This window comes from Onychostoma macrolepis, chromosome 07 (genome assembly GCF_012432095.1).
Source record: "Onychostoma macrolepis isolate SWU-2019 chromosome 07, ASM1243209v1, whole genome shotgun sequence".
In the NCBI taxonomy this organism is placed as follows: Eukaryota; Metazoa; Chordata; class Actinopteri; order Cypriniformes; family Cyprinidae; genus Onychostoma; species Onychostoma macrolepis.
This window is the reverse complement of record NC_081161.1, coordinates 42,778,379-42,799,148: the sequence shown is the minus strand read 5'-3', so window position 1 is coordinate 42,799,148 and position 20,770 is coordinate 42,778,379. Positions and strand designations below refer to the sequence as shown.

General features: G+C 34.7%; 2 protein-coding genes across 5 annotated transcripts; one reads left to right on the top strand and one right to left on the bottom strand.

The window, feature by feature from the left end:
* Window positions 1-1,081: 1,081 nt before the first annotated feature.
* aadat (aminoadipate aminotransferase) lies at window positions 1,082-15,612 on the bottom strand. Of its 3 annotated transcripts, none has more exons than XM_058783305.1 (14): window positions 15,523-15,612; window positions 12,989-13,059; window positions 12,743-12,911; window positions 11,463-11,595; window positions 10,219-10,293; window positions 9,918-10,127; window positions 9,254-9,319; window positions 8,980-9,062; window positions 7,727-7,823; window positions 4,818-4,879; window positions 4,570-4,634; window positions 3,738-3,844; window positions 2,940-3,041; window positions 1,082-1,923 (listed from the first exon to the last, which is right to left on the bottom strand). In XM_058783305.1, exons 2-14 carry the CDS (start codon window positions 13,053-13,055, stop codon window positions 1,882-1,884), a joined length of 1,278 nt encoding a protein of 425 aa, XP_058639288.1. In that variant the 5' UTR covers window positions 13,056-13,059; window positions 15,523-15,612; the 3' UTR covers window positions 1,082-1,881. The 3 variants fall into 3 exon arrangements, with proteins under 3 accessions (XP_058639288.1, XP_058639289.1, XP_058639287.1); XM_058783306.1 differs by lacking the exon at window positions 15,523-15,612 and adding an exon at window positions 14,245-14,495; XM_058783304.1 differs by lacking the exon at window positions 15,523-15,612 and adding an exon at window positions 14,266-14,494.
* Window positions 14,700-20,764, top strand: ino80b (INO80 complex subunit B). Of its 2 annotated transcripts, none has more exons than XM_058783315.1 (5): window positions 14,700-15,216; window positions 15,316-15,508; window positions 17,038-17,207; window positions 17,310-17,482; window positions 18,784-20,764. In XM_058783315.1, the coding sequence occupies exons 1-5, from the start codon at window positions 15,210-15,212 to the stop codon at window positions 19,246-19,248; spliced, it is 1,008 nt and encodes a 335-aa protein (XP_058639298.1). In that variant the 5' UTR covers window positions 14,700-15,209; the 3' UTR covers window positions 19,249-20,764. The 2 variants fall into 2 exon arrangements, with proteins under 2 accessions (XP_058639298.1, XP_058639297.1); XM_058783314.1 differs by having other exon boundaries at window positions 14,714-15,132; window positions 18,784-20,761.
* The last annotated feature ends 6 nt before the right edge of the window (window positions 20,765-20,770 follow it).

The following is a 20,770-nucleotide window of genomic DNA, read 5'->3' as shown; positions in this document are numbered from 1 at the left end:
TTAATATACTAATGATTTTTGGCGTAAAGGAAAAATTGGTAATTTTGACCAATATAATGTATTGTTGGCTATTGCTACAAATATACCTGTTTTGTGGCCCAGGGTCACATATATATTATGTACCATACATATAGTATGGTACATTGTAGTACCTTAGAGAACTATGTAAATATACCACGGTAATCATTCATTATTACCAAAACGTTTCAAAGTACAATGTGATATCACCACTGTACTGTTATATTCGCATTCCCTTTGGACACAAAAAAACATTATAAAGAAACATTAACTTGTGTTTGAAGTGTGTGCCATTGTTTTTTAACAAAATCAACCCTGTAAAGGCCAGCTAATGTGAATATGCTGTATCTTTCCACCTGTCACACTAGATTGCACATTCAGACTTAAGAAATCCAGTTTAAGGATTAACTGCCCTTGTTGGTCAACGTTAAACCACAGCACTTTGACCATTTGTTATAACCAGTGTGTTACACTAATAAAACCCCAGGAAACTCACGTACACGCTATTAATCTTGTTTTAAAGCACTTATGAGTGCATAACTCAGTTCATGCACAATCACACCAAGATTTATCGCAGCCATCGAAGTGAGTGTGTGTGTGTGTGTGGGCCCTTCATAAACACTTTCCCTGAGTAGTGTACACAAAGAATCTGTTGTCCCTGAAACAACACACACAGTTTGAATGCGTTCAAAGGTTAAGAAGCACATTCTGCATTGTTAAAATCAACAAGCTCTCTATTGAAAAACATTTAAACAATGCAATGGAATTAATGCAATAATAAACAGACGGTTCATCCAAAAAAAAATAACATTGTCATCACTGTATGCTTTCTTTTTCTTCTGTGGAGCACAAACGAAGATACTTTGAATAATGTTGGTAACCTCCTACTGCCTTGCATAGTATTTGATTGCCCATAATATTTAAGTCAATGGGAGTCGAAAACATTCAAAATATCTTCTTTAAAAAAAGATGACGACAGAATTGTAATTTTTGGGTGGACCATCCTTTGAAATAAGGCAAAGATTTGGTACAAGCACAAAGCTGAGTGAGAATCATCATTGCATACAGTACAATACTGGAGTTTATTGATTTACTGAACCATTTTGTGTACAAATGGACCAACTTGCACAATGACATGCAAGTCCAATGGACAACATACAAAAATATGTGTAAGTAAATCAAACGGTGAGTAGCATGGATCGTTTTCACACCATTGCAAATGTAATTTTTGCATTACTATTTGCTCCAAAAGCGAGACCAAAATTCCAATATTGCATTCCCATGACTTTCCAAAATATGAAAAAAATACAGAGATGATTGCAGAAATGAGTCATTACAGCCTGTGATAAGAGTCCATTAGTCTAATCCCATTTTAAAAGCTTCTAAATGCAACATACCTGTACATTTACTACTCATTTGTGTTCAAAACAGCTCAAGTTAATAGCAACTAACTAGTCATGTTACAGGTCAATGTCCAGCTTTAACCTTCACAATTCACCATGAAGATTTAAAATAACGCACTATTGCAATAAAATACATCCCCTTGACCTTCATATGGTTAAACATTTTACATACTAAACCAGTTTTAAAATCACATAAAACGTCTCCCTGTAGACAGCGGCTGAAACTGCATTGTAAATCAACTTCAATTAACTCATTCCCTTAATACACCCTAAATAAAGAAAATGTGATAAAATGGTGTCATTAAACGTCATTTCAAGTTTTTTCATCTGTACCATATGAAAGGTGAAAATATGGGTTTGTTGTGCAAAAACCATTCTGTCTATGTGGCATGTGACAGCAGCATTTAATCGATGATATATCAGACCCTTGATTCCTCCTCCTGAAAATCAGCCGCGGCGCTCACATGGCATCCTTGATAAGATCAGCCAGTCTCCTGAAAGCCTGTGGATGAAGAGGAAAGAGCCATAAATGACGAAGTAAGGCCTTATTCTGAAGTACAGATCAACATCAGATGCACTCGAGTTCATTAGTGCTCAGAATATACTATTAGTAAGCATAATATAAAATGTGACTGATTTGAAATGCTATATATGCAGCAACATTTTAAAACAAAAAAGCAACAAGCTCACGAAAACAACATATTGTGATATATAATGAACTATATATCTATAATAAATGATATACGATGATATATTGCAGTTCAAAATGTTCTTTTCAAGAACATTTTCATTTATTCTTAATGCAGTAAATTGATCAAAAGTGGCAGTGAAGAAATTTATAATGTTACAAAAGATTTATATTTCAAATAAATACTGTTCTTTTGAACTTTCCATTCATAAAAATCCTGGCAAAAAAAAAAAAAAAAATCACAAAAAAGCCATTTTCTAAAACTATTTTCTACACTGATAATAATAAATGTTTCTTGAGCAGCAAATCAACATATTAGAATGATTTCTGAAGGATCATGTGACACTGAAGACTGGAGTAATGATGCTGAAAATTCAGCTTCGATCACAGAAATAAATTACATTTTAGCATATATTACAATACAAAAGTTATTTTAAATTGTAATAATTTTTCACAATATTACTGTAGTTTTGCACAAATAAATGTGATGTGTACACACACGTATACATATATGCAGAGTTTGTGTGTGTGTGTACTGGTATATATGGTTTGTGTGTATAATAACATGGGTACTACAACGTAAACATGGTTTATGAGGACACTTCCTGTGTCCCTGTAAAACAAAAGGCTTTAAAAAAAAACCATACAAAATGGTGTTTTATGAAATTCAAAAATTGCCAGTAGTTTCCTGTAAGGGGTAGGGTTGGTGTAGGGCGATAGAAAATACAGTTTGTACAGTATAAAAACCATTACGCCTATGGAGAGTCCCCACTTTTCACAAAAACAAACATGTACGTACGTGTGCGTGCGTGCGTGCGAATGTGTTGTACCTCATCGATCTGTTGTGGTGTGGAGAGAGAAAAGGCGGCTCTAACATACGGACACGGATCTGAGCTGTTGATGTTGAAAACTCCTCCAGGCACCAGAAGAACCTACAAACAAACACAAACTAAACCTGACAACGATTCAAGATAATTATTCAAAGCCCTTTAATATACACCTGCTGAACGTTTTGATTAGAACGGAGACTTCAGGAGAAATCAAAGTCTAGCATCACGTTTACAGATGTAACTCTTGACTGTCAATGCTCAAACAAACACAGCAATGATTTGAAGGTTAATAAGGTGGAATAAGAAAAGTATTTTAACACTGAAAATGTTAAGCTTCAAACACGAAGTAAATACGGTGTAAAGATGTTTATCAGGACTGACTCCATGCTCATCTCAACAGACACAGACGCTCTATTGAATGTGTGGGAGGCAAATCATGCGGTGTGTTATCAGGATCAGGTGCTTCAGTTCATTTACATAAACACACAGCGCACAGCAGGCACACGCACGCACACACACACACAGACAGACACACACACACACAATATTCATACTTTGCTTTGGCAAAAAGCCCCAGAAAACCTGCTGTATTGTATCATAAAGAAACAACGCCCCATACAAATGACTTTGACTCACAGGAAATGTTTGCAGTGATAAAGGAAAGTGGTTTTGTACAGAAGTGAGTATTTGTTCATGTAGCAGAATGAAAACATTTACATCACATTCAGCACAAATGTAAACTGTATGATCTTTTGTGTACGTGCGAATTGCACAGATGTGTGTGTGAGTGTGTTGAACCTCTTTCTCTAAAGCTCTCGCCATTATCAGCTGCTGTGTGTCTTTAATGCCCTTGAGTTTAATCCACAGGAACATGCCGGCCATAGGAGGATGCCATTCAGCTACATCTACAAAACACACACAGAGTGATTAAAGGAATAGATCAGCCAAAAATGACAATTTCCTGAAAATGTACTCATCCTCAGGCCATCAAAGATGTAGATGAGTTTGTTTCTTCGTCAGATTTGGAGAAATGTAGCATTATATCACTTGCTCAGCAATGGATGCTCTGCAATGAATGGGTGCCGTCAGAATGAGTCCAAACAGCTGATAAAAACATCACAATAATCCACAAGTAATCCACACCACTCCAGTCCATCAGTTAATGCCTTGTGAAGTGAGTTTTTGCTTCAAAATGTTGCTTGCAGCTAAAATACGAATCCACAATATTGCTTTCACCAGTGAAGTTCTTGTCTGAAACAGGAGTGAAATATGCACAGATCAAGCACCCTTTACAAGCCAAACAAATGTGTGGGTGGATTTTAATGTGAGAGACAACAGGAGATGGACTTTTTCATTTGAGGGAGAGTTATTATGGATTATGAACATGCAGCTTTTGTCTTCTCAAGGCATTAACTGATGGACTGGAGGGGTGTGGATTACTGTGATGTTTTTATCAATTGTTTGGACTCTCATTCTGACGGCACCCATTCACTGCAGAGCATCCATTGGTGAGACAGTGATGTAATGCTATATTTCTACAAATCTGATGAAGAAACAAACTCATCTACATCTTGGATGGCCTGAGGATTTTTTATTTTTAGGTGAAGTACGTATTCCTACGTAGTCAAACCTTTGAGCCATTTGTCTGCGGAGGAGAGCATGGCGTTCCTCTGAGATCTGTAAAACTCAATCACCCTGAGGAAGAGCAAAACAAATCAAAGGTCCAACAGAAATCTATAAAAGTAACAATATAGAATAAAATACAGTTATGAACAACAATTTAAATATAGTAAGCAGAACCCTGTGGTCATTTATATAATAGCACAGGAACTCTTATTGAACTCTTAGAGTCGTTAAAATCATAAATCCCCGGCTCACCCATCAATGTGCTTGAGAAAACCTTCTGGACCCCAGCTATGAAGCAGCTGAGAGACCATGAGCTGAAAACACAGAGAGAGGAGAGGAACAACAAAACAACTTTTGAGTGTCATTATACAATATGACTAACAAGAGGCTTGGTTATTTTTATTTGGGCTTCAGTTTGATTCAGCTACAAGCAACATAATATGGCCTGTATTTTGCATATCAGATACGTTTATGATATGATATAGCAATTATTAAAAAGAAAAAGAAAACAACACATTTTATACATTAATGCATAATCATTGTTAATCTTAGAGTATTTTACAAATCATCTCTCTACGGCAAAAAAAAAAAAAAAGGTAGACATTATTTTAAAAAGCAAAACAAATATTAGTAACTATTAATAAAGTCAATATTATTTAATATTTCTTAAACACTATTTGATGCAAAATCTTAAAAGTATTTTGCAAATCATTCCACCAAAGTGAAAAACAGGAATCACTATTCTTATGTATTATTTAATTTATTAAATAAATATTAATAATTATCAGAATAAACACTTAATATTTATTTAACATCATTTAATGACTTTGGTAATCTTAATTAAAGAGTATTTTGCAAATCATCCCACCACAGTGACAAAATAGAAAACAACATACACAGTCATGGCCAAAAATATTGGCACCCTTGGTAAATATAATCAAAGGTGGCTGTGAAAATTAATCTGCATTGTTAATCCTTTTGATCTTTTATTTAAACAATTCACAAAAATCTAACCTTTCATTGGATAATAATAATTTAAAATGGGGGGAAATATCATTATGAAATAAATGTTTTTCTCAAATACACTTTGGACACAATTATTGGCACCCCTAAAAATTCTTATGAGTAAAATATCTCTGAAGTATATTCATATTCACAATTTTGAGCACTCCAGGGTGATTATGAACATGAAATTATCCAGCCATGGCTTCCTGTTTCACAGAAATATAAATAGGAGGGAAAACGAAGCCCACATTTCCTTAATCAAATTAGTGAAGTGGCTTTAAGAAAAGAGCAAGAGCAGTGAAAATTCCCATTTCCATCATCAGGGCAATAATTAAGAATTTCCAATCAACATAAAATGTTAGGAAACTGCCTGGAAGAGGTCGTGTGTCTATATCGTCCTAATGCACGGTGAGGAGGAGAGTTTGAGTGGCTAAAGACTCTCCCAGAACCACAGCTGGAGAATTGCAGAAAATAGTTGAGTCTCAGGGTCAGAAAACCTTAAAATAATTTGTCAAACAGCACCTACATCAGCACATGTTGTTTGGGAGGGTTTCAAGAAAAATTCTCCTCGCTCATCCAAAAACAAACTCCAGCATATTCAGTTATCAGACACGACTGCTTCAAAAATGGGACTGGCTTCTATGGTCAGATGAAACTAAAAAATGAGCTTTTTAGCAGCAAACACTCAAGATGGGTTTGGTGAACACAGGGATAAAAAGTACCCCATGTGTACAATGAAATATACTGCTGTATTTTTGATGTTGTGGCCTATATTTCTGCTGGAGGTCCTGGACATCTTGTTTAGACACATGGCATCATGGATTCTATCAAATACCAACAGATAAAAAATCAATAAGTGACTGACTCTGTTAGAAATCTTATAATGGGCCATGTTTGGATCTTCCAACCGGACAATAATCCAAACACAAACCTCAAAACAACACAAAAATGGGTCACTGAGCACAAAACCAAGCTTCTGCTGGCCATTCCAGTCCTCTGACCTGAACCCTGTAGAAAATGAGTGGTGAACTGAAGAAGAAGCACCAACATGGAGCTGTGAATCTAAAGGGTCTGGAGTGATTCTGGATGAAGGAATGGTCTCTGATCTCTTGTGAGGTGTTCTCTAACCTCATCAGGCATTATAGGAGAACATTTAGAGCTGTTAAACTGGCAAATAGAGGTTTCAAAAAGTATTGAATTAAAGGGTGACATTAATTGTGGCCAATGTGTATTAGAGAAAACATTTATTTCATAATGATATTTCCCCATTTTAAATTCTTATTATCCAATGAAAGGTTAGATTTTTGTGATTTTTTTTATTTTTATAAAAGATCAAAAGGATTAACAATGCAGATTAATTTTCACAGCCTTCTTTGATCATATTTACCAAGGGTGCAGATATTTTTGCCCATGACTGTATGTATGTGTGTGTATATTATTATATATATATATATATATATATAATAAATATGATTATTAAAATACTCAAATAATATACAACTACAAAAATATTACCTAAAATATTTTAATATTTATTCAATAGTATTTAATAAATTTTTAATCTTACAGATTATTTTGCTAGTCATCCCACCACAGCAACAAAATAAAACAGAAAACAATATTTTATACATGATTTAATATATAAAATAAATTTACTGTTTGGATAAAGATTATTTATTATTACTAATATATAAAGTAAAAATTACAAGAATTACTATTAAAATAAATATTTATTAATATTAGATATTGATTAAACATTATTTAATGACTTATTATTTAGTAAACCACCCCAGCGCAGCAGAGACAGAACAGACAGTCAGTCTCGTCGCTCCTGTGAATCTCACACTTGTTTTTCTCGCTGCATCTCTTCTCCTGAGATTCACGCAGAGAGAATAATTAAAGTTCAAATTCGTCTGCTCACCGCTGGGAGCCCAAACACACTCTACAGTACAAACACACCTCCTCCTGCTCATGAATCCACTCCTACTCTCAGAGTCACATTTCTGTGCTTTCCTCTACGTGTTTTTGCAGCTGTGTATTAAAAGCAGAACACAAGGCCTGTCATGTACGGATTACAGCTACTGTGGAACGAGGAAGAACCCTCGACTGAAGCTGCTGCGCTGCTGATTCAGGAGAGATGTGAGCGATGGTCTGACCTGTGTGAAGGTGCTGGTGTGCATCGTGGAGGCCTGGATGTGCAGCACCACGTGGTCCACCAGTGGCTTCGGTCCAGTGACGAAACCGATCCGCAACCTGTCAGGAGAAACAGCACAAACACACACAAATGATCAGAGAATAATGATACTCCTGTTCAACAACAAACATACACGAGGGTTTCACAATCTGAGAAAAGCCCAAAGGTACTTAATATCTTTTATGAGTGATTTTATTTTATGGTACAATATAAAAACTATTGAATAAAATTCAATTTAAATGTACCTTTGCATAAATAATTAATATAAATAATAAATTAATCATAAATATAAATTGTTAATTCATGTTATTAAGTTTATATTGTGTGTATGTGTATATTATTTCAAATTTTCACAAAATTATATATTTTTCAGACATATTAAATATATGAATTAAATATTATTTAATTGTGTTTACATATAAATAATTAATATAATGCAAATTAAATAGTAATATAAATAATGTATACTGAATAATGTATAATGAAATAATAACATTTTATATATATATATATATATATATATATATTAATGATTAACTGATGTTTCAACAAAAATGAAAAACAATTATGGATTATATTATTATCTACATATATTAATAAATATAAATTACATTATTTATATTATTAAAGTTATTAATGTTTTTTAAACTATTGAATAAAATGTTATTTAAATACATTTAGATAAATAACAATATAATTAATTTACCGTACATATAACTAAACGACATACAAACACATAAATTATATATGTGTATATGATATATATTATAATTATTATTATTATTATATGTAGATCAATTATATGAATAATTCATGGTACAATATAATATTTATTCAATAAAATGTTATTTACGTGTATCAATTAATTTGATAATTTATGGTAAATTTAAATTTTAATTATATATATATATATATATATATATATATATATATATATATATATATATATATATATATATATATATATATATATATATATATATATATATATATATCATGTACTGCACAACAATTAAATAGCACTACTAATGTTATTTTCCGAGAATAAAATGCCATTGCCATGGTAAAAATGCATGGTAATAACAGAAGTGGAAAGATATGAGAGACAGGATTTCCAAGACATATCTCAGTGTTGTCATTCGCACAGGTTTTTCTCTGAGCTTTTCTCCCTTGAGTCAATATAATGAGCGTGACGTCCCACTGACTAACACCCACCCCGACGACAGGATCTTAGAGAAGGAGTCCGTTCGCAAGACGCGTCCGTCTTCGTCCATGGACAGAAATGTTGGAGCCCACGGCTGGAAGACAGCAGAGCAACAGAAGAAGAGAGCGGAGGATTGACTTTATTTATTTTATTACTGAGTGTTATCTTATCAGAGCAGCAATTGAGAGGCTATCAGAGAGGTCAGTATATGACTACTGCTACATGCTAATCTATCACACAATACAAACAGATGTGTGAACAGAGCGATAAATCAGAGCAACTTACTTTCTGGAACTGTAGGAAATAATACGGGTCGTCCTCAATGATAAGCAAATTATATTTCCTGGCAAGCTGCGAATTAAAAACACAATAGTAAGCATATTCAACACTGGCTGTCTGCCATTGGTCGGAAAAAGAAACAGCCCCGCCCCCAAACTCACGCCATTGGTTGAGAACAAACAGCAATATTTACACTTCTAGCAGCTTTATTTTCTTTCTCTGAAACCAGATGAGTGTTTCCTTGGCTGTGTTTGAGATTATTGCCTTGCTGAATTGTCGACCCTTGTTTCATCTTCATCATCCTGGTACTGTAGGTATTGGGACTGAACCAACTAATAACCAGCTAAATAATTTCCACTGACGAGGGGCAGGATTGCTTTCCAATTACTGATAGATTTCAGCTGGTGTCTTGGCTTTCCATGCCTTTTTGAACCTCCCTTTCTTCATGCATTCAATACTTTTTCCCTGTGTCATTCCACTTTATTACACAGAACTTAATTTCTGAACTTGCTTGTTTTATTTGTATATATATATATATATATATGGATTACTTGGGTTGTTACCGACATCTGGTGAAATTTCAAGTCAACAGCACCTTTAGAAATATATTTACTAAGAAAAATGGTGACGTGTTCAATACTTATTTTACCCGCTAATGAACTCTGCTTACCTCATAGACTTCCTGTTTCCTCTCAGAGGTCATGGACGCTCCGGTGGGGTTGCCTCCGTTCGGGATGGTGTACAGGACTCTCGGGATGCTGCTTCCCAGTTTCTGTGCTTCTGCCGGGTCCCAGCGTGCCAGAAGCTTCCTCAGGTCTGCAGGGATCATGCCGTGATGATCGCTCGCCACGTTAATGAGGTTACAGCCCAGCGGCTGCAGCTGTAGATGAAAGAGTTGGTAATGTTTACGTTTAATGGTTCGCGAGAGATCGCAGGTAAAACATGGTGATGATGGGAAGTGTGCTTCATACAGCTGCCAGCGTTCCTGAGTACGTGGGAGCGTCGAGGAGGACGTTATCTCCAGAATTGACCAGCATCTCAAATATCTGATGATCAGAGTGAAGAGGAAAATTACCACTTGATTTCATTCTAAATGACGCCACATAATTCTATTTGCATACCACTTGTAATAATCAAACACAATTCACAGATTACAAACATCAGGAACAGAGCGTATCCACATGAAGAGCATATATTGGGACAATGTTATTTTAGATGCTTTTAGAGTTTTTAATTATATGCATTTATATTTTCTGATTTCATTTTAATTTCAGCTAAAGTTTTAGTCTTTTTTTATTTTATTTTTTTTTAATGTCTGTGTAGTTTTTAGTTAAGTGCATTGAGTTAAATTAAATAAAGTTTGTTTTATATGATTTCAGTTAACATTTAATTTTATTTCAAGTAACTGACATGTAAGTTTTTACTTTTAGTTGCCAGTAATAACCCTGATTATATTGGTGAAAATTAGGATTTTATTTTAAGATTTTATCCTGAATTATTTACTGTCCTTTTTGATTTTTAAGTTCTAGTAATTGGGATGTCTGTTTCTGTTATCTTTTTAAAAATATGTCTATATAGTTTTCATAATTTTTTTAATTTGAGTTTTAGTTATTTTAGTACATCAAGTCAAACTAAATGAAAATTAGAACTTTTTATTTTATTTCAAGTAACAATTTGTTTTTATTGTTGCAGTTTACATTTATGTTTTGGAATAATTACAGTATATTATTGATATTTTTGGATTAGCTTTTATTTTACATTTTCAGCTTTCATTTTAATTTTAGATTAATTTTTAGTAAGTTTTTTTTTTTTTTTTTTTATATATAGCTTTAATCTATTTTATTTAGGGTTTCATTTCAGTATGCCAAGTCAACAGTTGTAGCTTTAAATTTTTTTATTTAAATTATTTCGTTTATTTTAAGTAACTTTTTCTGTTAACTGCAGCATTTACATTTATGCATTTAACAGATGCTTTTATCCAAAGCAACTGACATTTTTCCAGGGAATCGACCCATGACTTTTGGTTAATAGTGCATTTCTCTACTGTTTCAGCTAGAGGAAGGCTTAGTTAACTATAATAACCCTAACTACAGTTGCATATATAATATATATCTGTGAGCATATTATTATTGCCCACACACAGAACTTTAAAATCCATCTGATGGGTTCCAGATTGTAAGCAGATGCATGTGTGATGTTAACGGTGTGGATGTACTTTGCAGAGCCCCTCCTGACTGCCGGTGGTGACACACATCTCCATCTGTCCTCTCTCTGGACTGTAGCCGACGGTGGGAGGATTGTGGAGGCTCTTCTGAAGATCCTTCATCCACGAGACCAGCTCAGGAATACTGCGAGCACATGGACAGACACACACAGAGTGAGGAGCACTCCATGAAGAGCATCAACGGTTTCTATTTACAATGTATTTTAACAGCGTGGAGCGCTGTAGCCAATCACAGACAAGTTTGTTGAGCGTGTGAAGGCAACGTCCAATTAGAGGTGTTTAAGTTAACGCTCAGTAGGCCAGAGTTTGTTCAGCGTGAGCTCTGCGTGCTCACAAATCATTAAGTTATCCACCTTTTTCCTAACGAGCCTACTGCGTTTTAAATTATGGGAGGCACTTCCTTTTTGGGGAAGTTACATTCAGAAAGATTGCAACAAATCATTTCAAATCATAAGACTGCGCTACAAATAATCCTTATCCGTTATTTTGACTGAACGGGCAGTACATTTTCATTCATTTTCTATTTTCAGAAGTCAGGAGAATAACGTTACGTTTGGTGTATTAATGTAATATAACAACAATATCTACAGCTCTTTTCAGCCCACTGCATTATTTTCATGTTTCCTTTGTATTCCGCAGTAAGTAAACGAAAAAAGACAACATATACTGTGCATTTGTGATCTGCACTCCCGATTTAATTTACGATAAAAACAAATAATAATTCCCTGGAACGCACCAAGAATCTTTTCGTTTTCTCCACAAATCCTCACGTCTCTTTCCAGGTTTGTTTACACACGCATGCTGTAAAATATACTTGTTACAAAATATAGACATATATATATTAATATAATGATATTTAACACATCCGTAATATTGCTGCGGATAGAAGGAGGATCTTTAAGAGTTATGTTGAAAGTAATTTGTTAATGCTTTTACACATTAAATGTCCTTTTAATGATCGAAGGGTGAGTAAAATAATGTCAACTCGTTGTACTCATTGTTTTTGAAAATGCTTATTACTGCATTCATTTTGCTGATTGAAGTGTCATGAGGCGTAGGAAAAAGGTGGATAACCAACAAAGTCTAAACACAATGTACGTAAGATATTCATAGTGGAGTTTTCACTATATCACTATATCAGTGATATCTGCTTCATTATAAAGAGAGCGCCTTTTATTCAGTACCAAAACTGCTACGAGAACCATAATATTTTTATTGGTACTGACTACTGAAATTTAACACCACTAAATATTGTGTATATTGTGCGATACCCGTATGAGCCGGAGTACTGCAGCGCTCTCTTCATCAGCGGCTCGTCCAGCACCACCGCATCTCCTCCCTTCATTTTAATGCTGGCCGACTGGAACGGGAAGGTGTTGGGATTGGGAGCTCCTCCGGCCAGAGAGATCAGAGACGGGGGAGATCGCTGCTGAAGCTCCGCTGGACCAGAACGACAACACAAATCAGGCCATGTCGTGGGTTATAAACAGTAATATAATAACACAAATCAGACTCACTCAGTATGCGAATAGGTGACGGTTTCCTCGCCGCGCTCACAGCTGTCAGAAAGCGAGCGTAATTCATGCTTCTGAGGGGACAATTTGCAAATTAGACATCAGAAACAGTGATTTTAATTTCTGTGCATCTGCACTCCATTGTTTGTTATAAGCTTCCAGAGAAGGAAGCGAGCTTAATGGTATTATCCAGATTTACAGGATAGATTAATATGATCATAAGTAATTCATCGCTTAGAAATTTCATGTGTAAAATGCCTATTAACGTATCCTCATTAGACTGAAATTGGTTGTAAATTATGATATAAACTCCAAAAAAAGAGAAAAATGTTATGCTGTATATTCACAAATAGAAAATGTAAAGTTATTTCATTTTTTTGTGTGTGTGTGCACCCGTTTGTTATAAAACTGCATAAAATGAATGCCAATGGATTTTGTATCAATTTAGAAGCAATCCTAATGGTGTTTTTTAAAAATGGTATTTATGATGATAATAGAAGAAACTATATCTAAAGTCTTTGACTAAACTATCTCTGTAACTGCATAGAAATTAAAAGATCCCTGTAAATGGTTCCAAATTATGATAATAATATTATAACTCCAAAAACAATCAAATAAAAACATTCACAAATAAAGCTAATACATAAATAAAGTGAAAACGTTCCAGAGAAGGAATGCCAGTGATAATTCATATTACATTCAATGAAATAATTCAGAATTTGGAAGCAATCCTAATTCCTTTAATCCCAATCCTTTAATGATATTATCCAGATTTACTGGATTGAATAGTGTTATTACAGAAGAAAAAAGCCCATTAAAGGATGCTTATTAAATAGGAACTGGTTCCAGCTTTTTACATTGTAGCCCATTAAAACAATCAGTGTTTTATTTGATTGTTTTCTAAATATGACAAAACGTTGTCCTTAAATAGACGAAGCAAATAAAAGTGATAAATTGTGCAACAGAAGGCACAAGCCAAGTTTTTGATTATGCAATTTAAGATCAGTTCAAATAAAATTCGTGTGCAACAGGTGTTTTTTTTTTTAATTCACTTCTGGGTTAAAATCTCGTTCATCTTGACGACTGCCATGCTCCTCGCGCAGGACTCAATGCTGTGCCGCCTGGAGTTCAACTCAGCCAAGCGTAAACAACTCACATGCACGTGGCAGACGCAAATCAACACATATACATCAATACATAATACGAATCATCAAGAGAACTTCAAACTTTGCTAAACGACGCACATTTTACAGCCTAACCTCTAAAGTAACATCACTGACCCGTGACTTCCTGCACCGCTGCCCTGATCGTCTCCCGCAATGCTTTCTGGGCCGTGTAGTTTTCTTAGAGAGACTCGCAAACAGCTGTTGTTCTTCGTTCAGGGTGTAGAATCCGAATCCTACATGAACTATATTCACTATTCATTCTTTCTGGATATTTATATTCGCCAAACGTGTATGCGTGCTACTAGAGATGAAAAAGAAAGCCAACCCTTGATGCTCATCCGGTTTTCACAAACGACTGTGATTGGCCAAGCCTGAGCGGCCAAAACATGACATCGCCATCCTTATAAAATCGAAAATAATAAAATATGGCACATAATAACAGGTCATTTACAATTAGCAAAAAAAACTAGTTGTTTTGGAAGCTGCCAGTTCCTAAATGTTTTTTTATTTTATTTTATTTAATAACAATATACAAACATTATTTAAGAACGAATGAAAAAAATAAATAAATAAATAATTAATGAAAACTCTGACAGATTTATTATCGCTAGATGTGACGCGAACTACATTACCCACAATGCTTTGCCGCGAGGTCGCGCATTTGTAAACAATGCTAGAAAGCTAAGGATAAAAATAGAGATATTTACGCGAGGCTTGGCTATATTATTAGCGTGTCGTAGTTGATATTTCGTTTTAACACCGAAGGTATTATTCTTTCACAGGTTTAGTTTATTAACAGAACGCTTTTATTCAGTTAACGGGCGACTTGCACATGAATTAGCTCGTTTGCGTTCATCTGATCTGGTCTGCAGTTGGAGAAAATGTATTCTGAATGATTATCGTGGTGATTAATTAAGGTCAGACTCATTTGCGTGTCCATGGGGAAACGGAAAGACATGATTCACCCCAGATTTCTCGCGGGTAAGTCTCATTTATAGAGGAGAGAGTCTTAGAATTGAGTTTTTCTTCACCCACGTGTCTTTTTGAGTAATAAAAACATGCACGGTACGGTAATGACCCTATTGTTTACCATGACTTCGCGTTCATTTATTCCCTGTTTGTTTTCTATTTACGTATGTGTGGTTGTTGGTGTTTGTTCTGTAGGAAGCGGGGATGATTACAGCGTGCACAAGAAGAAACACAAAAAGCACAAGAAGCACAAGAAGAAGCACCATCGCGATGATGGCCACAGTTTCTCCTCCGAGGCGCTGGAGTCAGACTCCGGGCTGCTGCTGCTGAAACCTCCGCAGCTCAAGCTCAAGATCAAGCTAGGAGGACAAACTCTGGGCACCAAGAGGTCAGTCAGTTTACCTGTTTTTCAGCAATAAAGGAGACCGAGATTCTTCTTCTTCTTCCGTTTTTTGGCGCGTTGCATTCTTTGTGCATGTCGCCACCTACTTTTGCTGTTGTGCAGTCATGATTTATTTATAAGCAGTTTTTCCTCTTGACTTTTTCTCGCGTATCCATCCATATATTGATATATAATTATTTGATGCTCCATTCCATCTCCCAAAGTCCCACCTGGTGCTGTTCTCAGCTCCTCCAGATTGGCCCCTAAAATCTGGAAGACTAGACTAGAGCATCCTTATTCTATATTTAAATCCGTTCACTTAATCCAGTAGTGTATATATGTATTTTATTAATATTCTGTATCCTACTGTAACTCTATTAAAATCATAACCTAACAAATATGCCAAAGCCTTATTACCTCTTTTGTTTAAATATGATATTAATTCCTTTCTTTCCTCATCATACCTTTTACAATCATTTATGTGACCATGGACCACAAAACCAGTCTTAAGTGTCAATTTTTCGAAATTGAGATTTATACATCATCTGAAAGCTGAATAAATAAGATTTCTATTAATGTATGGTTTGTTAGGATCTGACAATATTTGGCCGAGAATCAACTATTTGAAAATCTGAGGGTGCAAAAAAATCTGAATATTGATAAAATCGCCCTTAAAGTTGTCCAAATGAAGTTCTTAGCAATGCATATTACTATTCAAAAATGAAGTTTTTATATATTTACAGTAGGAAATTTACAAAATATTTACATGATCTTTACTTAATATGCTAATGATTTTTGGCATAAAAGAAAAATTGATAATTTTGACCCATACGATGTATTTTTGGCTATTGCTACAAACATACCCCAGCGACTTAAGACTGGTTTTGTGGTCCAGGGTGAGATATCACATGCTCCGCTGTTTCTTTCTCCCCACAATTCTCACATAAACCAGTCTCGTGTACTTCAGTGTCCAAGTCTCATCCTAGTAATCATGACCTCTTCTTTTCTATTTCTACCATTTATACTTTTCTTTGTATCTGCCATTTTTTTTCTTCTTATATTATTAGACTGAGATTTCTAAACGAGCTTTTTTATTGATCTTCTCGTGAAATTGATTCCAAATGATGGTTAGAGTTCACGGAGAAGAAAAAATACACATTTTTAAAGTTCTAGGGCCTCTAAATGATCAATATGATCAAATTTTGCTGAAAACCTGCTGCACTCAATCTACTACATGCCTTCTGTCATCTAGCTCACGCTTCACGTCTTTTTGCTGTGAAACCTTTAAGTATTTTTGTAAAGTAAACATAAGAATAACTTTTTTATATTGTAACTAATATTTCAAGATGAACACTGACAGTGCTTATTTTTGGGTGAATTATTATTAAGGCATACAGATCCGGGCTGGTGACCAAACATTTGTATGTTCAAACCCAGCATGAGCTGATTCATAAGTGTAAAGTTGTCTCTGTAACGAGTGTAATGTGATTCATCACCTTTAATAAAGCGTTTACTGAATGTTGTTCTTGTTTCAGTGTGCCCACATTCACAGTGATCCCAGACTCTCTGCGCTCAGTGTCGCCTCTGAACGTAGAGAGTGACGACGATGATGATGATGAAGATGACAATGAGGATGATGAAGAAGACTCTGATGACGACGTGCCATCAGAGGGAGTTCCTATAGAGCAGTACAGAGCCTGGCTGGGTGACTCGACCGTTTGAAATGGCAAAACCAGTGACTTTTTTTATTTCGGTGACTTGCAGCCAGTGTTAATGTGCATGAGTGTGTTTTTGTTGGTAATACCAGATGAAGACAGTAACCTGGACCCGTCTCCCATGCCGGACATGGACACGGACTCGCTGCTGGTCGGCCCGATGGATGAGGAGGAGCGATGGCTGGACGCGCTGGAGAAAGGAGAGCTGGACGATAACGGAGAGCTGAAGAAAGAGATCGACGAGTCTCTGCTCACAGCCAGACAGGTGTCATATAAAACACACACAGTCAACGCTCATTCAAGTAAACAAAACCTCTATACATGGATGCACAAACCTTACCTTAACCCGACAGGTTATTATTGTTAACTAAAAGGGGAAATAATAAAAGTGAAATAATAGAATATAAATATTAGATGAGAATCTTTTTTCAGTTATTGTTATTTCTAATTTTCGTCTAGTTTAATTTGAATCACTAAAATTACTAACTGGAAAAAAAATGTAAAACCAAAACTGAAATAAGTTAAATTAAACCTAAATAGTAATATTTAAAATAAACAAATGTAACATAACATTAACAAACATAATTACTAAAAATTTAACTTAAATTAAAATATAAACTGAATGTATAAAAATAAGTTAATTAAAACTATAGAAGTATGTAATGCCAAAAATCATTAGGATATTAAGTAAAGATCATTGTTCCGTGAAGATAGTGTAAATTTCTTACCCTAAATGTATTAACTTCATTTTTGATTATTAATATGCATTGTTAAGAACTTCATTTGGACAACTTTAAAGGCGATTTTATCAATATTCAGATTTTTTTGCACCCTCAGATTCCAGATAGTTGTATCTCAGCCAAATATTGTCCGATCCTAACAAACCATACATACAATGGTACAATGGAAAGCTTATTTATTCAGCTTTCAGATGATGTCGAAATCTCAATTTCGAAAAATTGACACTTAAGACTGGTTAAGAATTGACACTTAACACTTAAGTTTTGTGTAATTTTTTTTTTTTTTCTTTGAAAGAAATTCATACTATTATTCAGCAAGGACAGATTGAAATGATCAAGAGTGACAGTAAATTTATACATTTATAATGCTACAAGACATTTCTATTTTAAATAAATGTTCTTTTGAAATTTCTATTCATCAAAGAATCCTGAAATAAAATGTATCTTGGCACAACTGTTTTCAACATTGATGATAATCAGAAATGTTACTTGAGCAACAAATCAGCATATTAGAGTAATTTCTGAAGGATCATGTGACACTGAAGACTGGAGTAATGATGCTGAAAATTCAGCTTTGATCACAGAAATAAATTAGATTTTACAATATATTCACATAGAAAACAGCTATTTTAAATTCCAATAATATTTCACAATTTTACAGCATTTACCATATTTATTTACCAAATAAATGCAGCCTTAGTGATCATTAGAGGCTTGAACAGTGCTCTGTGTTATCACACAAAATTGAAAATGAACAGTTGTTGACTGGTGACTTTAACTGAAGAATTTAAGGTACCTTATCACAGTTTATTCTCGGTCTGAACAGAAAGCGCTCCTACATAAGCAGCAGAGCCAGCCGTTACTGGAGCTGCCCATGGGATACAAAGAGAAGGAGCTGACGGCCGAGATGATGCAGAAACGTGAGGAGCGTGCCCGCAAAAGACGCCTGCAGGCCGCCAAGAAAGCCGAGGAGAACAAGAACCAGACCATCGAGAGACTGACCAAGACCAGCAAGGCCAAGATCAAGAGCATGAAGGAGCGCAAGTCCAAGCAGGCGCAGCTACCCATGGTGAGGTACAGTAGTAACGCTCAGGGCGCCGCCGTCTCGTACCCCGCCGGGATCCCCGTCCCGACGCCCACTGCCCCGCCAGAGCCTCCTCCCGCGCCCGTGAGCTGCGGCGTGTCCGGATGCTCCAACCTGAAGAAATACTCCTGCTCCAGGACCGGGACGCCACTCTGCAGTCTGGAGTGCTACAGGAAGAACCTGACGCTGGTGCAGGAAGTCGCTTAAAGCACCGTCTGTCAACGGTGTGTGTTTACAAACAGTAGGTCCATGCAATTATGTTCAACAGCAGACACAAAATTCTTTGATTAATCAGTGTACAATCATGCTGAAGTTTATTTATTTTGCATTCAAAGTGCAATTCATGAAACACAAGCACACACTTTACAGTACGGTTCAATTTGGTAATATTAGGTTCTCTGAACTAACAATGAACAATTTTTACTGTAATAATTAATCTAACTTAATGTAAATGTATAAATATTATATACACATGTACGTATGTATAATATAAATATATATACATATAAATGCATATGTGTTGTATATAAACAAACACATACGCATACACACGTGTGTGTGTGTGTGTGTGTGTGTGTGCGCGCGCGTATGTATGTGTGTGTTGTTTAATTCATTGTTAGTCCATTCATAACACATTAACTAATTAATTTATACAACCTGACCCATTTAAAATGTATTAGCATTTGTAGAAATTACATTAAGCTAAATTAATAAATGCTTTATAGTATTTATTGTTAGTTTGATATCTAATGCAAATTGAACTTATTGTAATGTGTTGCCCAAATTCAATTCAATGTGACAGTTAGTTAATTACAAATTATCATCATGAAGAATCATGAGAATACATTTCTGTGCAAAAAATGACTTTGAGCTGAGATTAACAACATGATGTCAAATACAAATCATTCTGTAAAAAAACTGTTGTTGCATTGAATTTGTGTGTAATAATGTTTTATCACACATTCATTCTGCTTGTGTTTAATGAATGAAACTCACTACCATTAAAACTTAAAAGCACCCTTTTATTTTTGTGAGAAGTCTGAAATAAAGAATGCCTCATGTAAACCTTGTATTTATTTCATGCATTTGAAGCCACATAAAGCGTAATTCTAAACTGAAACTAAACCAAATTTATGAAAGTAACACTTTATAGGAAGGTTCAGTTTATTAACATTAGTTAATGCGTTTTATGAACTAATAATGAACAACTTTTTACAGCAATTGTTAATCTGTTAATCTATAAATATAATTTTGTTTATTGTTCATTCATTGTTAGTTTGTTCATAATACATTAACTAATGTTAATTTATACATCTTGACCTGTTTAAAATGTATTAGCATATGTAGAAATTAATCAATTCTGCATAAATCTATTTGATTGTTAATTTATATCTAATACATTAACAAATTTAACTTACTATAAAGTGTTATCCAAAAGTCTTTTTTTATTATTATTCAATTCATTGGGACAATTAAGAATTGCAAATTATTTACAAAGGAATTCATGAATCATGAAAATGAATTTGTGTAAATAGTTAATAAAACCACTTTGAATTTAATAGGTTTATGTGAATAATTCTGTACACTGCATTCTGTTTTGCATTGAATTTGAATATAAAAATGTTTTATAACATGTTCATTCTTGTTTAATTGTGTAACAGAGTCATTGTTGAAAAACTAACCAGACTCGAGCGCAGCCTTACTTTTGTAAAGAGACTGAAATAAAAAA

Coding starts and splice junctions, on each gene's coding strand:
- aadat (XM_058783305.1), bottom strand. CDS start 13,055: ATGAATTACGCTCGCTTTCTGACAGCTGTGAGCGCGGCGAGGAAACCG. Junction 12,912..12,988: donor GTCACCTATTCGCATACTGA/GTGAGTCTGATT, acceptor GTTCTGGTCCAG/CGGAGCTTCAGCAGCGATCT. Junction 9,063..9,253: donor ATTTCCTACAGTTCCAGAAA/GTAAGTTGCTCT, acceptor GCTGTCTTCCAG/CCGTGGGCTCCAACATTTCT.
- ino80b (XM_058783314.1), top strand. CDS start 15,090: ATGGGGAAACGGAAAGACATGATTCACCCCAGATTTCTCGCGG. Junction 15,133..15,315: donor TCACCCCAGATTTCTCGCGG/GTAAGTCTCATT, acceptor TTTGTTCTGTAG/GAAGCGGGGATGATTACAGC. Junction 17,483..18,783: donor CTCTGCTCACAGCCAGACAG/GTGTCATATAAA, acceptor CGGTCTGAACAG/AAAGCGCTCCTACATAAGCA.